This window comes from Delphinapterus leucas, chromosome 2, assembly GCF_059928025.1.
Source record: "Delphinapterus leucas isolate spDelLeu-1000000601 "Yukka" chromosome 2, BTC_Dleu_Yukka2, whole genome shotgun sequence".
Classification (NCBI taxonomy): Eukaryota; Metazoa; Chordata; class Mammalia; order Artiodactyla; family Monodontidae; genus Delphinapterus; species Delphinapterus leucas.
Window position 1 is genome coordinate 32,925,149 of NC_143130.1, and position 17,436 is coordinate 32,942,584.

At 39.5% G+C, this 17,436-nt stretch overlaps 1 protein-coding gene across 16 annotated transcripts in view; it reads right to left on the reverse strand.

Moving 5' to 3' along the window:
- Positions 1-2,856: 2,856 nt before the first annotated feature.
- The window catches only part of ZMYND11 (zinc finger MYND-type containing 11), a 139,071-nt gene continuing 124,491 nt past the window's right edge, over positions 2,857-17,436 (reverse strand). For all 16 annotated transcript variants that reach the window (XM_089906637.1, XM_089906640.1, XM_030763980.2 and 13 more), the window contains one exon: positions 2,857-4,889. In XM_089906637.1, coding sequence (XP_089762763.1) covers positions 4,767-4,889 — 123 coding nt within the window. In that variant the 3' untranslated portion in view covers positions 2,857-4,766. The remainder of the gene's footprint in view (positions 4,890-17,436) is intronic.

Genomic DNA, 17,436 nt, shown 5'->3' on the forward strand with positions numbered 1-17,436 from the left:
TGAAAAAGGACAAAAGGAGGAACACCCTGCACCACCGTGATGCTGATATCACTTGTTTATGCCTCTTCTTGTCCTAAACATAATTTCCCTCCCATTCACGAGCAGTTTTCAAGAGTAGGCTCCTCTCATCTTCACTTTATCATCTGTCGTTTTGAACCATCTCGTCTTCCGCAGTCACTGTGAGGTTACCCTCTAGTTATTCTCTCGTGGCATCACCCTCATTCCTGCTTCCTGTCTGATGGCTTCCTTAACCATGTCAAATCTCTCTCATTGCTTGAAAAGAATTACTCTCCTGTAACCTTTAACCCTGCAGACCGCTCTAGCCAAGAATTTTGTTTCTTCTGTAACTTTTCTTCCTGGTTTTAAAAGTTATGTTCATAGTAAAAATATGAAGGAAAAAAATGAAGCATCCGAAATCAATGTTGGATCCTCTGGAATGCCTTTCTTCTCCAGCTAACTCCTGCTCACCTTTCAAGTTCGAGCTTCCGTACAGGTTTTTTTAAGCCTTCCCTAATTCTTTCCCCTCCTGTTGTGCTTTCTCTGTATCCTATAGTCCCATATTTTTTCTTCATTGCACCCAACTCGCGGTTGTAATTAAAGTTGTACTTATTTGATTGATGCCCTTACTAGAATATAAGCTACATAGAGACAGGAAATGTGTCTGTTCTGCTCATTATCATACACTTAGCATCTAACACAAATGCTGTAGGGGCTCAAGTATTTATTAAATGAATAATATTTCCTTAGCAGTCTATACCTCCAGTTATACTCTTCCCTGTTCCTGGAGGTAGGGATTATTTATCACTGCACGACTTTATTAAGCCACAGACTGTCTTCATGGGGCTGTAGAACAGGAGGTATGATGTCAGGAACCTGGTTCCTGACTTTGAGCAGCTCTGGGTCTCGGCTTTCTCTCCAGTATGAGGTTAAGGAGTTGGAGTAGATAAAGGTTTTCAAACTGCCCTGTAGAGCCATAGGGATCCTTAGGTAACTTTCGAGGGCTGCCTACTTGCAATGTCAGTTTAGAGGTTGTTGGAAGATTTTTAAGCTCTCAAATCTCAGACTCTGAAAGACTAAGCCTACCCTCAGAGAGGTCGAATTCTGTTGAAAACTGATTAATTTTTTTCTTGTCTAGGTTTCAAGGAGGACCTCTACTAAACATTTGCTAAATGCATATTGACTACAGGTCAGGTGCTGATGGGGGCCCTTACTTGGTAAGACAAAGCTCTTGTTTTTAGGTTGCTCTGTCCAACATGGGTAGTCATCAGCCACACATGAATAAACTAGTGGCTAGTCCGAATGGAGATGTGCTGAAAGCATGCAACACACACTGGGTTTTGAAGACTTAGTATAAGACAAGAATATAAAATGTCTCATTGTTATATTAATTAAATATTGAAATATTTTGGATATACTAGGTTAAGTAGGATATATTATTAAAATTAACCTGTTCCTTCTTAATACGGTTAGATATTTAATATGGTTATTTAAAGGTTTAATATTTAGTATGGTTACTAGAAAATTTTAAATTTCTTAGGTACCTCACGTTACATAATTTCACTTGACAGCATTGTTTTATAGTTTATAATTTAGTGTGGTAGTAGTGGTTACACTTCTGAGCACTTACATATCCTTTAAGATCTAGCCTCTCAGGTGTAATCCCTGGCCAGTACAAGCAGTTATCACTTGGAAGCTTATGAGAAAGGGCAGAGTCACCAGCTCCACCCACCCCAGACCATCTAAGTCAGAGTCTGCATTTTAACTAGAGCCCCAGGCGATTTGTGTGCACATGAACATTTGAGAGGCTCTGATCTAGATCACAGTAACAGGACTCTTGCTACCTCTCCTATTTTTGCTTCTCTAATCTCACTGGATCCGGGATTCTTAACATGAGGGACCTGGATCCTTATGGGGGTGGGAAGTCTACAGATGGGCCCTAGGACTCTGTAAAATACTGAAACTTTATGTATATTGTTCATGAAAGGGTCTGTTTTTATTTTCATCATCAGTAAAGCAGTGGTTATGAAAGGATGCCCTCGTCAGCAACACTTGGGAACTTGTCTGCAATGAAAATGCTGGGGGTGGGGACCAGCAGTGTTTGAACAAGCCCTCTTGTGATCCTGATGTCAAAAGTTTAAGAACCACTGAATTGGCGAGGAAGGCAAAGAAGAGGGTCGAGCCACTTACTACATGACAGTCTGGTCAGGAGGGTGACGCTGGCTTGAACTGAGGTTGGCATCATGTGAATTGGTTGGAGGAGTGCAGTGATGCAAGGTGAGATGATGGATGGGATTCTAGATGCATTGAAATTGATATTGACTAATTTCAAATGGTCACTGAATAATTTTCTATCTACCTTTATGTTCAGCCTAGCATAAGTTTACCCAGAAAAGGGGCTTTGTAGTCAAACAAACCTGAACTTGACAACTGGTAAAAGTAAGTTCAACTTAAACAAATGTTTAAGTAAATTATTCTTAACACACTGATTTTATATAAACAGTCACCAGTGGATAGCCCACAGTATATGATTACCATGTGATACAGTTGTGTTTGTTTTGGTTTAGGGGAATGGACTAAATCAACAATTAAAGGCAGTTTTTTTTAAATACATTTATTAACCAATGTTAACACATTAAATGAACCTATATATTGCTAGTCAGAGCAGCTTACAAAATGCCAGAATGCATCATAGAACTGGACAGCCACAATGAATAATTACAATGTGCATAGTGGCTAAGCTCAACACCTTGATATAGCTTTATGATTGCAGAAAATTTTTAATAATGATTCCTAAAACAATCAATTGTAATTTTACCTAAAACTTTTACAAAACCAGGCCACAATCTCTTTTTTTAATTTTGTTTTTTTTTTTTTTTAACACACAGTTTTCACGCTGTAGTAACTTGGAAATGTGCAACCGTGTCAACGGAGACAAAAAAGCCAAAGTAACACGAATCTTACTTTCATGCAGCTATCGGTAAATAGTACACACTCTGGAATGATTTTACACCAAAAATAGTTCCACAATAACTTGCTCTCATAGGGGTGGATCGAAGTTTTAAAACTTGAAAATCAATCAGAGAAGGTTAAGTGTTCATGGTTACGTCGTCTCGCTCAGACCACGGCACCGTGGCAACACTGACAAATCACACAGCAACAAGGAGGGACCGAGAGTGCCGAGTCCCTGCGTAATCCAGGTACGGTGCTGAAATGGGGCTACTGGGCAGGTCCTACAAGCCATTGGGCGCCACTGGGCAGTAGCTTGTCGATTAACTTGTGTCACCACCATCTGTAACAGCATCAGGACTGGATGGATGATTATTTCACAGAAGGCTCTTTAGAGTGACCCTGACAAACCTGGAGAAAACTTTTTAAAAGGTTTTTCTCCTGATTCTCTCACTTACATGGTGTGTAATTGCTTTAATAAATATCAAAGGTCTAAATAAATATTTACAAATTATTTCTCTAACCTTAAAAATAAATGATAAATGGGAATTTATTTTGACTTGGTCTAAGATCAGTCTTTGAAAAAACATAAATTGTGAGGTTTTTTTTTTTTGTAAAAAGTAATTTAAGTTTTCCTGGCTGTATTTTATATGTCTATGTATAAAAAAAATCATTATTCAACTATCGATCCATTCCTATTGGTAATGCTTCTTAATCCAGACATTCCGCAAAATACAGACTTTTTACAAATCACGGCATCTTTAATACAAGAAAATTAACATGCATTATTCTTCATTCTGTGTACAGTGGTGGAGTTCATTAGTAGGCAATGACCCACTACTACAAACATAACGGCTTCTGTGAAACTTAAGTGCTTTCTTTCCTTTCAGAATTAACTTACAATGTAAGAGGTGACACCAGATAATAGGCAATCAATCATTCAGATGATATCTGGGGAGGGAAGGGAAGCATTAGAGAAATTTGTATGCCTCATCTATAATTTCGTGTATGGATAAAGGTAGTTTTTGGCTTTTTATTTTATTTTTGTTTATTTTGTTACAAGCACTCATGTTAGGACAAAGATGAAATGTGCAAACTTTAAAATTTAAATATTCATTTTCTCTAAGATCCAGCTCAGTAAAAGATTACCCCAGTTCCCTGCAATTTTAAACTACAAGATCAAAGCTAATAATTTGTTATAAAAGTTATATATTGAAAAGAAATAATGAAAAACACAATTGGGAAATATTTAAGAAAAAATATGCAGGACTAGCACCTGCTGTGTCAACCCTGTTCCCTAAATTCAATCAATCATATACCCACTGGCATAACCAATAGATAATGCCTTTAAACAGTAAATTAAGCTGAACAAAACCAGCTCAACAAGGTTAAGAAATAAATTTCACATCAAGGTAGTATGCTTTATTTCTGAAACAGTTCTGTAGTTCTTACATTCAGATCTATTTTAAATGTTTCTTTGTTAAACTCATTCACCTGCTGTTTTTTTAAAGATCTGTTGTTTAAAGGTTAAAATCTCTGTAAAACCTAAAAATGTTTTAAAATTTGCTGAAAATGCAACAAACTCTCAATTAAAATTTATTTAAAATAATACCCTCCACTGATGTTACTTTTACCCCCTGAAAAACTCCAGAGGAGCATTAACAAAAGATTTAACTACTGTGCAAAATTTCTTCACGAAAAGTGTTTAAAGGCTGGTGCAAAATGGGAAGCAAATTCTAAACAATTTTGGCTTCTTGGAAACAAAAACCGCTGTGTCTGAGAAGAATAATCGTCAGTGATTCTCCAGAAAAAACCAGCCTTCATCTTTTCCGGCGACAGGTGCGCTTGTGTTCCGCATGCCAGTGCTCCTGCTGACACTTGATTGAGCAGTAGGATGTGTTCCAGCAGCAGTGGTACATGGCCTCCTCCTCACAGTTGTAGCACTGCAGGCAAGAAACCATAACCAGCAGTTAAACGTGGGATGAAATGCATAGGAAGCTGGGTACAGTGATTGACAGACTTTTGAAACTGTGCTTTTAAAGCTCTTTCTGGCTCAAGCTTAAACTAGTATCACCAAGAACATGTTTTCTGTCCTGAGCAGGATGGCAGGAAACAATGGGATGGACGACTGAGGCTCAGCACGCAGTCCTTTGTCAGCAAACTCAAGCTTACTCGGGCACAGCATCAACTTTTTCATCTCCACTAGGTCATTCCCGTCAGCACACAAGCGTAAGTAATTTCTATTTTCTTAAAAAGGCCCTGAGATTCTGGAAAGATGACAGAGCAGAAGCACCAGGATCCACCTTCCCACCTGGACAACAGCTGTACTGTAGAATCTGTCTGAAGTAACTATTTTGGAACTCTGAAGTCTACTGAAGGCTTGAACAGTAAGTTATGGTTAATTTTGGTCAATTTCAGCTCTTAGCACAGTAACAGCTACCTCTTCCCTATTCTCCACCCAAGCAGCTGTGAATGGAGCACCTTGTGGGAGCCAGGGTGGGCAAAAAAGATGCGCTTCCGGTCACAGAAATGGGCAGCCATTGCTGTTCCACCCCCTGCCCCCGCTGTCACAACTCCTCCAGCTGAAGTGACTTTCAGAAGAGTTAAAGGGCCACTGCCCTTTTATTCCCCCTTTTGCAAGTCAGACATTCAAAATCAACTGCATATACAGGAGAAATTAGAAAGTGAATGTGCATACCCAAGGAGAGGCTCAGAAAAGACCTAAGAAGACATTTAGTTTACACCTCAATCTGATCTTTGGCACAGAAAGAGACAGCCTACAACCATCAAAGAAACAAAAACAGCAAACTATGAGAAGGAGGAGAAAATGAGTTCCAGTTACCATATTACTAGATTCAAATGTCCAGTGTTCAACAAAAAACCACAAGGCATACAAAGAAGCAGGAAAGTATGACTATTCAAAGGAAAAAAAAGCCAAGTCAACAGAAACTGGCCATGAAAAAGACCTACTGGCAGATATATTAGACAAAGACTTTAACACAACTATTAAAGAAGGTCAAAGAACTAAAGGAAAATATGGAGAAAGTCAAGAAAATGATGTTTCCAGTTCATACATCAATAAAAAGATAGAAACCAAAAAGAAAACGTGGAGCTGAGAAGTCATTAACTGAAGTGAAAAACTGACTTCAGGGGCTTCCCTGGTGGCACAGTGTTTGTGAGTCCGCCTGCTGATGCAGGGGACGCGGGTTCGTGCCCCGGTCCGGGAAGATCCCACATGCCGCGGAGCGGCTGGGCCCGTGAACCATGGCCGCTGAGCCTGCGCGTCCGGAGCCTGCGCTCCGCAACAGGAGAGGCCACAACAGTGAGAAGCCCGCATACCGCAAAAAAAAAAAAAAAAAAAAAAAAAGAAAAACTGACTTCAGGGATTCAAAGGCAGATTTGAGCAGAGAGAAGACAGGACAATGGAAATTAACAAGAGAGGTGAAAAAACTGGAGAGCAAACAGAGCCTAAAAAGACCTGTGGTACATCAGCCAATGGACCAAGATATGCATCATGGGCGTCCCAGAAGGAGGGGAGAGAGAAATGAGCAGAGAGAATACTGGGGAAGTTTTTAGCCAGTATTCCTTCAATCTGATGAAAGATATGAATATAAATATTCAGTAACTCCAAGTCAGATGAACTCAGAGAGCCACACTGAATATGTTGTAACCAAACTTCTGAAACTCCTGAGAGCAGCAAGAAAGAGGGGAGCTGTCGCACACAAAGGATCATCAATATGTTATCAGCAGATTTCTCATCAGAAATTCTGGAGGCCAAAAGACCTGATATAGTCAAAGTGCTAAAAGAAGGAAAAAACCTGTCAGTGGAGAATCCTAGATGCAGCAAAACTCTCCTTTGTACCTGCAAGAAGTACTCAGGGGGTCCTGCAGTTGAAATGAAAGGACACTAGACAGTGAACCGGAGCCACGTGGAGAAACAGAAGATCTCAACTGTGGTAAACACATGGGCAATTATAAGAGCCAGTACTATGGCTTACAATGGCTTGTAACTGTACTTTTTCTTTTCTACGATTTAAGAAACCAAGATTTAAAGAAAAAAAGTTATTAGTATAAAAGCTAGTATTACTGTAAATTAGTTTGTAACCCCAAATCTTTTTTCTACATAATTTAGGAGACTAATACATTTAAAAGAATTTTTTTTTTTTTTTTTTGCAGTACACAGGCCTCTCACTGTTGTGGCCTCTCCCATTGCGGAGCACAGGCTCCAGACGTGCAGGCTCAGCGGCCATGGCTCACGGGCCCAGCCGCTCCGTGGCATGTGGGATCTTCCCAGACCGGGGCACGAACCCACATCCCCTGCATCGGCAGGCGGACTCTCAACCACTGCGCCACCAGGGAAGCCCCTAAAAGAATTTTTAATTTATGTTTTTGGGCACACAACGTATGACGATGTGATCTTATAACATCAGCAATCGAAAAGCGTTGAGATGCAGCTGTAAAGGAACAGAGATTTTATATACATTATTAAACTAAAATTGCTATAAATTCAAATTAGAGTCTCATAACTTTAGGCTGTTAAATGTAATTCCCATGGTAACCACAAAGAAAAATGCTATAGCATATAAACAAAAGGAAAGGAACTTAAAAATTTCCCTACAAAAAATCAACTAAACACAAAAACAAGAATGCAGGAAATGAGGGTCAAAAAAGTTATGGGGCTTTAAATTTACACAGATTAAACTCTCCAATCAAAAGACACAGATTGGCAGAATGGCTAAAAACACGTCTATAATATGCTGTCTATAAGAGACTCACTTAAGACCTAAAGACACAAATGGGCTGAAAGTGAAAGGATGGAAAAAGATATTCCATGCAAATTGGAGCCAAAAGAGAGCAAGGTAGCTATACTAATTTCACATAAAATCGACTTTAAATCAAAAAAAGTTTACAACAGACAAAGAAGGACACTATATATTAATAAAAGGTTCAATACAGCAAGAAGACATAATAATTATAAATATTTACACATGTAATGACCACTAAAACATAAGAAGCAAAAACAGACAGTTCTACAATAATAGAGACTTCAACATCCCACTCACACTAAGGGACAGAACCACCAGACATAGGTAAGGAAAGGGAGGGTATAACACAATAAACCAACTAGATCTAACAGATATACACAGAGCACTCTACCCAACAACAAGAGCACACATTCTTCAAGTGCCTGTGGGACACTTTACAAATTAAGTCTCAACATATTTTAAAAGGTAGATATCATACTAAGTACCTTTTTTGACCACAATGGGATAAAATAAGAAAGCAAAAACAAAACTGGAAAATTCAAAGTTGTGGAAATTTAAAAAAAACTTTTAAACAACCAATGGATCAAAGAAAAATTTAGGTTATGCAGTGAGGCAGTGCTCAGAGGGAAACTTATAGCTGTAATATCTACCTGAAGAAATATCTCAGATCAGTAGCCAAAAAGTCCACCTTAAGGAATTAGTAAAAAAGCAAGCTAAAGCAAAAGTTAGCAGGAGGAAGAAAAAAAAAAAATTAGCAGAGGTCAACAAAATACAGAAGAGGAAAATAATAAAGAAAAATCAACAAAACCAAAAGTTGGTTCTTTGAAAAGATAAACAAAATTGATAAACCTTTAGCTAGATGGACCAAGAAGAAAAGAGAGGACTCAAGTTACTAAATGAAAAATAAAAGTGGGGACCTTACTACTGATTCTACAAAAATAAAAAGGATTGTAACAATGCACTATTAACAATTATACACAACAAACTGGATAACCTAGATGAGATGGACAAATTCCTACAAACCCAAAACCTACCAAGACTAAATCTTGAAAAAATCTGAATAGGCCCATAACTAATAAGCAGATTGACCTATTAATCAAAAATCTCCCAATAAATAAAGCCCTGGACCTGATGGCTTCTCTAGTAAATTCTACCAAACATTTAAAGAGCTGTCAAACCTTCTCATACTTTTCCCAAAGATGGAAGAGGAGGGAATGTTTCCTAACTCACTCTGTGAGTCCAGAATAACCCTGATACCAAGCCAAAGACACTACAAGAAAAGAAAACTACAGATCCACATGCCTTATGACCACTGAGATAAAATCCTCAACAAAATACTAGCAAATGGAATTCGGCAGCATATTAAAAGAATTATACACCAATGATGTGATGCGATATATAAGAATCAATCAATGTAATATGCCACATCAACATAATGAAGGAGAAACCACATGGTCATCTCAGTCAGTGAAGAAAAAACATCTGACAAAATTCAGCATGCATTCATGATAAAAACACTCAACAAACAGGAACAGAAGGAAACTACCTACCTCCACATAATAAAAGCCACATATGAAAAACCCACAGCAAACATCATACTCAAAGATCAGGAACAACGCAAAGATGCCCACTTTCACCACTTCTATTCAATATAGTACTAGAAGTCCTAGCCAGAGCACTTAGGCAAACAAGAAATCAAAGGTATGCTAACCGTAAAGGAAGAAGTAAAATTATCTTTGCATACGATATGATCTTATATGTAGAAACCCTGAAGACTCCAGAACGAAGCTGCTAGAACTAAATGAGGAATTTGGCAAAGTAGCAGGATACAAAGTCGATACACTAAAATCAACTGCATTTCTATACACAAACAATGAACAATCTCAAGAGCAAATTACGAAAACAATTCTATTTGAAACAGCCTAAAAAAACCAAAAGCTTATGAATTAACTTAACCAAGGAGATGAAAGACTTATACAATGAGAATTAAAAGAAAGACAACATAAATAAATGGAAACACATGCCACGTTCATGGATTAGAAGACTTAATATTGTTAAAATGTCACTACTACTGAAAGTGATCTGAAGATTCAATGCAATCCCTATCAAAATCCCAGTGGCATTTTTAGTAGAAATTGAAAAACCCACCCACATTTTCATATGGAACCTCAAGGGACCCCAAATAGCCAAAACAATCTTGAAAAAATAAAACAAATCTGGAGGAATTATACATCCTGATTTCAATACTTACTACAAATCTACATTAATCCAACCTGTGAAGTACTGGCATAAAGACAGACATACAGACCAATGAACAGAATAGAGAGCACAGAAATAAACATATACATGGTCAGTTGTTTTTTGATGAGGGTGCCAAGACCGTTTACTGAGGAACAGATAGTCTTTTCAACGAAGGATGCTGGAAAATCTGGATATCCACGTACAAAACAATGAAGTTGGACCCTTACCTAACACCATATACAAAAATTAATTCAAAATGCGTCAAGGACATAATTCTAAGATCTTATTGTAAGAGCTAAGACAATAAATCTCTTAGAAGAAAACAAAGGACAAAAACTTCATGACACTGGATTTGGCAATGAATTTTTGGATATGACACCAAAGGCACAGTTAACAAAGAAAAAACTAGACAAATGGCACTTTATGAAAATTATCCATGGAATAAAAAAGCAACCCACAGAATGGGAGAAAATATTTGCAAATCATATATCTGAAAAGGGATTAATATCCAGAATATATGGAGAACTCCTAAGACTCAACTCAAAAAATGGGCAAAGGACTTGAATAGACATTTATCAAATGGAATGCCAATAATCACATGAAAAGATGCTCAACATCACCAGTCATTAGGGAAATGCAAATCAAAACTACAGTGAAACACCACCTCACACCTATTTGTATGAGTACTATCAAAATAAAACAAGAGTTGGTGGGGATGTAGAGAAATTGGAACCCTGGTGCACTGTCATGTGGGAATGTAAAATGGTACAACTGCTGTGGAAAACAGCATGGTGGTTCCTCAAAAAATTTAAAACGTAATTACCATATAACCATGCAATTCCACTCTGGGTATACACCCAGAAGAACTGAAAGCAGGATCTCAAAGAGATATTTGTACACCCGTGTTTATAGAAGCATTATTCACAATAGCTAAACCATGAAAGTAACCCAAGTGACCATCAGTGGGTAAATGGATAAGCAAAAACGTGGTATATACATGCACTGGAGTACTATTCAGCCTTAAAAGGGGAGAAACTTCTGCAATACACTGCAACATGGATGAAACTCGGTGCCATTACGCTAAGTTAAATCAGCCAGTCCTAAACAGACTGTGTGATCCACTTATAAGAGGTGCCAACAGTAGTCACAGTCACAGATACAATGTAGAATGGTAGTTACCAGGGGCTGGGGGAGGGGAGAACAGGGAGTGACTGTTTAACAGGTAAAGAGTTTCCATTTTACAGGGTGAAAGAAGTTATGGGAATAAGATGGCAGTGATGTTGCACAACATGAATGTATTTAATAGCACTGAACTGTAAACTTAAAAATGATTAAGATAGTAAATTTATTTTACCACAGTTTTTTAAAAAGGCTCTTCACCTCATATTTCTTTCCATCTACCACCCCCGTTTTTCTGCTCCCCTTCCCAAACATCTTGGAAGAATTACCTACTCTTGTTATTTCAGAGTATTCTCTTCCCCTCTTTTTTAAGCCCACTGCAGTCTTTCACCCGTGCCTTGCCACTGAATACGCTATTATCAATGTCACTTATGGTCTAAAACCAGGGGTTAATTCTCAGCCTTCATCTTATGGGGCAACGTGTGGGGAAGTTTTGATTGTCATCACTCGGGGTGGGGATGGAGGCTTAGCTGCTGCTAAACATCCTACAGTGCACAGGAGTGTCCCCAATTTTTTGGTCCAAATGTCAGTAGTACTCTGGTATATTTCCTGTGATTTTACTATGTCAGCAATTGTGACTTCAGTGAGGTTACTATTTAAAAAGTGTGGATAGCAGGTAGCTGTAATAGTCAGATTTGGGTTTGAATCTTAGATCTGTGCTAATTAATCAAGTGGGTTCAGACCACGTTTATTTAACTTCTTAGTTCCCTCATCCTCAGATAATACTTCAGGCAGCACCATCCCTTCTATTACTTAATGCATTCATTTTGTATTGCTGCCTTTCTTTGTGAATATATTTAAAGGATGTATCATTCTTACTATGTTTCTCTTGATTGTATGCCATCTTAACATCCACTTTTTGGGTATCTGATTTACCTACATACTCTCTCGTCCTACAGTACTGTACTGCTTCTTACAATAATGTAAGATTTAACTATAATACAAGAATAACTATAATACAAGAATACTTCTAAATCTTTTACCAGTCTACGAGAATCGATATACGAGCAGAAGTAGCTTAGGAGGGTGAGTCCCAGCTCTACTGACCAGGTTTCTAGTCACTCTGTTTAATCTCATAAGCCTCAAATTCCTTTTCTAAAAAAATGGGTATAAATAAAAGCAGTATGGTTTGGCATAAAAACAGACACATAGATTCAGTTTTAGGCAGAAACTTGCTGAGGTAGAATCCAGGGCCTAAGCATTTTAAAGCCTAGTTATTCAGAAGAGGGGGGCTTCCGGGAAGATGGCGGCAGGGTAAGACGCGGAGATCACCTTCCTCCCCACAGATACACCAGAAATACATCTACATGTGGAACAACTCCTACAGAACACCTACTGAATGCTGGCGGAAGACCGCAGACCTCCCTAAAGGCAAGAAACCCCCCACGTACCTGGGTAGGGCAAAAGAAAAAAGAATAAACAGAGACAAAAGGATAGGGATGGGACCTGCACCAGTGGGAGGGAGCAGAGAAGGAGGAAAGGTTTCCACACACTAGGAAGCCCCTTCGCGGGCAGAGACTGCGGGTGGCGCAGGGGGAAAGCTTCGGGGCCGCGGAGGAGAGCGCAGCAACAGGGGTGCGGAGGGCAAAGCAGAGACATTCCCGCACAGGATCAGGGCCGACCGGCATTCACCAGCTCGAGACGCTTGTCTGCTCACCCGCCGGGGCGGGTGGGGCTGGGGGCTGAGGCTCCGGCTTCGTTTGGAGCGCCGGGAGAGGACTGCGGTTGGCGGCGTGAACACAGCCTGCAGGGGGCTAGTGCGCCACGGCTAGCCGGGAGGGAGTCCAGGGGAAAGTCTGGACCTGCCGAAGAGGCAAGAGACTTTTTCTTCCCTCTTTGTTTCCTGGTGCCCGAGGAGAGGGGATTAAGAGCACTGCTTAAAGGAGCTCCAGAGACGGGCGTGAGCGGTGGACCCCAGATACGGGCATGAGACGCTAAGGCTGCTGCTGCCGCCACCAAGAAGCCTGTGTGTGAGCACAGGTCACTATCCACACCCCGCTTCCGGGGAGGCTGTGCAGCCCGCCACTGCCAGGGTCCCGGGACCCGGGGACAACTACCCCGGGAGAACACACGGCACGCCTCAGGCTGGTGCAACATCACGCCGGCCTCTGCCACTGGGGCTGGGTCGCCCCACGCTCCGTGCCCCTCCCTCCCCCCAGCCTGAGTGAGCGAGAGTCCCCGAAGCAGCGGCTCCTTTAACCCCGTCCCGTCTGAGCAAAGAACAGACGCCCTCCAGAGACCTATACGCAGAGGCAGGGCCAACTCCAAAGCTGAGCCCCTGAGAGCTGTGAGAACAAAGAAGAGAAAGGAAAACCTCTCCCAGCAGCCTCAGGAGCAGCGGATTAAAGCTCCGCAATCAACTTGATGTACCCTGCATCGGTGGAATACATGAATAGACAAATCATCCCAAACTGAGGAGGTGGACTTTGAGAGCAAGATCTATGATTTTTTCCCCTTTTCCTCTTTTTTTTTTTGTGAGTGTGTATGTGTATGCTTCTTGTGAGATTTTGTCTGTATAGCTTTGCTCCCACCATTTGTCCTAGGGTTATATCTGTCCGGTTTTTTTCTTAATAATTATTTTTTTATTTTAATGACTTTATTATATTTTATCTTTATTTTACTTTATCTTTTTTCCTTCCTTCCCTCCTTCCCTCCTTCCTTCCTCCCTCCGTTCTTTCTTTCTTTCTACTTCTACTAATTCTTTCTTCCTACTTTTTCTCCCTTTTATTCTGAGCCACGTGGATGAAAGGCTCTTGGTGCTGGAGCCAGGACTCAGTGCTGTGCCTCTGAGGTGGGACGGCCAGCTTCAGGACACTGGTCCACAAGAGACCTCCCAGCTCCACATAATATCAAACAGCAAAAATCTCCCAGAGATCTCCATCTCAACACTAGCACCCAGCTTCACTCAACGACCAAAGCTACAGTGCTGGACATCCTATGCCAAACAACTAGCAAGACAGGAACACACCCCCACCCATTAGCAGAGAGGCTGCCTAAAATCATAATAAGTCCACAGACACCCCAAAACACACCACCAGACGTGGACCTGCCCACCAGAAAGACAACATCCAGCCTCATCCACCAGAACACAGGCACTAGTCCCCTCCACCAGGAAGCCTACACAACCCACTGAACCAACCTTAACCACTGGGGACAGACACCAAAAACAACGGGAACTACGAACCTGCAGCCTGCAAAAAGGAGACCCCAAACACAGTAAGATAAGCAAAATGAGAAGACAGAAAAACACACAGCAGATGAAGGAGCAAGATAAAAACCCACCAGACCTAACAAATGAAGAGGAAATAGGCAGTTTACCTGAAAAAGAATTCAGAATAATGATAGTAAAGATGATCCAAAATCTTGGAAATAGAATGGACAAAATGCAAGAAACATTTAAAAGGACCTAGAAGAACTAAAGATGAAACAAACAATGATGAATAACACAATAAATGAAATGAAATGGGATCAATAGCAGAATAACTGAGGCAGAAAAACGGATAAGTGACCTGGAAGATAAAATACTGGAAATAACTACTGCAGAGCAGAATAAAGAAAAAAGAATGAAAAGAACTGAGGACAGCCTCAGAGACCTCTGGGACAACATTAAACACACCAACATTCGAATTATAGGGGTTCCAGAAGAAGAAGAGAAAAAGAAAGGGATTGAGAAAATATTTGAAGAGATTATAGTTGAAAACTTCCCTAATATGGGAAAGAAAATAGTTAATCAAGTCCAGGAAGCACAGAGAGTCCCATACAGGATAAATCCAAGGAGAAATACACCAAGACACACGTTAATCAAACTGTCAAAAATTAAATACAAAGAAAACATATTAAAAGCAGCAAGGGAAAAACAACAAATAACACACAAGGGAATCCCCATAAGGTTAACAGCTGATCTTTCAGCAGAAACCCTGCAAGCCAGAAGGGACTGGCAGGACATATTTAAAGTGATGAAGGAGAAAAACCTGCAACCAAGATTACTCTACCCAGCAAGGATCTCATTCAGATTTGATGGAGCAATTAAAACCTTTACAAACAAGCCGAAGCTGAGAGAGTTCAGCACCACCAAACCAGCTTTACAACAACTGCTAAAGGAACTTCTCTAGGCAAGAAACACAAGGAAAAGACCTACAATAACAAACCCAGAACAATTAAGAAAATGGGAATAGGAACATACATATCAATAATTACCTTAAATGTAAATGGACTAAATGCTCCCACCAAAAGACACAGATTGGCTGAATGGATACAAAAACAAGACCCATATATATGCTGTCTACATGAGACCCACTTCAGACCTAGAGACACATACAGACTGAAAGTAAGGCGATGGAAAAAGATACTCCATGCAAATGGAAACCAAAAGAAAGCTGGAGTAGCAATTCTCATATCAGACAAAATAGACTTTAAAATAAAGACTATTAGAAGAGACAAAGAAGGACACTACATAATGATCAAGGGATCGATCCAAGAAGAAGATATAACAATTGTAAATATTTATGCACCCTACATAGGAGCACCTCAATACATAAGGCAAATACTAACAGCCATAAAAGGGGAAATCGACAGTAACACATTCATAGTAGGGGACTTTAACACCCCACTTTCACCAATGGACAGATCATCCAAAATGAAAATAAATAAGGAAACACAAGCTTTAAATGATACATTAAACAAGATGGACGTAATTGATATTTATAGGACATTCCATCCAAAAACAACAGAATACACATTCTTCTCAAGTGCTCATGGAACATTCTCCAGGATAGATCATATCTTGGATCACAAGTCAAGCCTTGGTAAATTTAAGAAAATTGAAATTGTTTCAAGTATCTTTTCCAACCACAATGCTATGAGACTACATATCAGTTACAGGAAAAGATCTGTAAAAAATACAAACACATGGAGGCTAAACAATACACTACTTAATAACGAGGTGATCACTGAAGAAATCAAAGAGGAAATCAAAAAATACCTAGAAACAAATGACAATGGAGACACGACGAGCCAAAATCTATGGGATGCAGCAAAAGCAGTTCTAAGAGGGAAGTTTATAGCAATACAATCCTACCTTAAGAAACAGGAAACATCTCAAATAAACAACCTAACCTTGCACCTAAAGCAATAAGAGAAAGAAGAAGAAAAAAATCCCAAAGTTAGCAGAAAGAAAGAAATCATAAAAATCAGATCAGAAATAAATGAAAAAGAAATGAAGGAAACGATAGCAAAGATCAATAAAACTAAAAGCTGGTTCTTCGAGAAGATAAACAAAATTGATAAACCATTAGCCAGACTCATCAAGAAAAAAAGGGAGAAGACTCAAATCAATAGAATTAGAAATGACAAAGGAGAAGTAACAACTGTCACTGCAGAAATACAAAAGATCATGAGAGATTACTACAAGCAACTCTATGCCAATAAAATGGACAACCTGGAAGAAATGGACAAATTCTTAGAAATGCACAACCTGCCAAGACTGAATCAGGAAGAAATAGAAAATATGAACAGACCAATCACAAGCACTGAAATTGAAACTGTGATTAAAAATCTTCCAACAAACAAAAGCCCAGGACCAGATGGCTTCACAGGAGAATTCTATCAAACATTTACAGAAGAGCTAACACCTATCCTTCTCAAACTCTTCCAAAATATAGCAGAGGGAGAAACATTCCCAAACTCATTCTACGAGGCCACCATCACCTTGATACCAAAACCAGACAAGGATGTCACAAAGAAAGAAAACTACAGGCCAATATCACAGATGCAAAAATCCTCAACAAAATACTAGCAAACAGAATCCAACAACACATTAAAAGGATCATACACCATGCTAAGTGGGGTTTATTCCAGGAATGCAAGGATTCTTCAATATATGCAAATCAGTCAACATGATACACCATATTAACAAATGGAAGGAGAAAAACCATATGATCATCTCAATAGATGCAGAGAAAGCTTTCGACAAAATTCAACACCCGTTTATGATAAAAACCCTCCAGAAAGTAGGCATAGAGGGAACTTTCCTCAACATAATAAAGGCCATATATGACAAACCCACAGCCAACATCGTCCTCAATGGTGAAAAACTGAAAGCATTTCCACTAAGATCAGGAACAAGACAAGGTTGCCCACTCTCACCACTCTTATTCAACATAGTTTTGTAAGTTTTAGCCACAGCAATCAGAGAAGAAAAGGAAATAAAAGGAATCCAAATAGGAAAAGAATAAGTAAAGCTGTCACTGTTTGCAGATGGCATGATACTATACATAGAGAATCCTAAAGATGCTACCAGAAAACT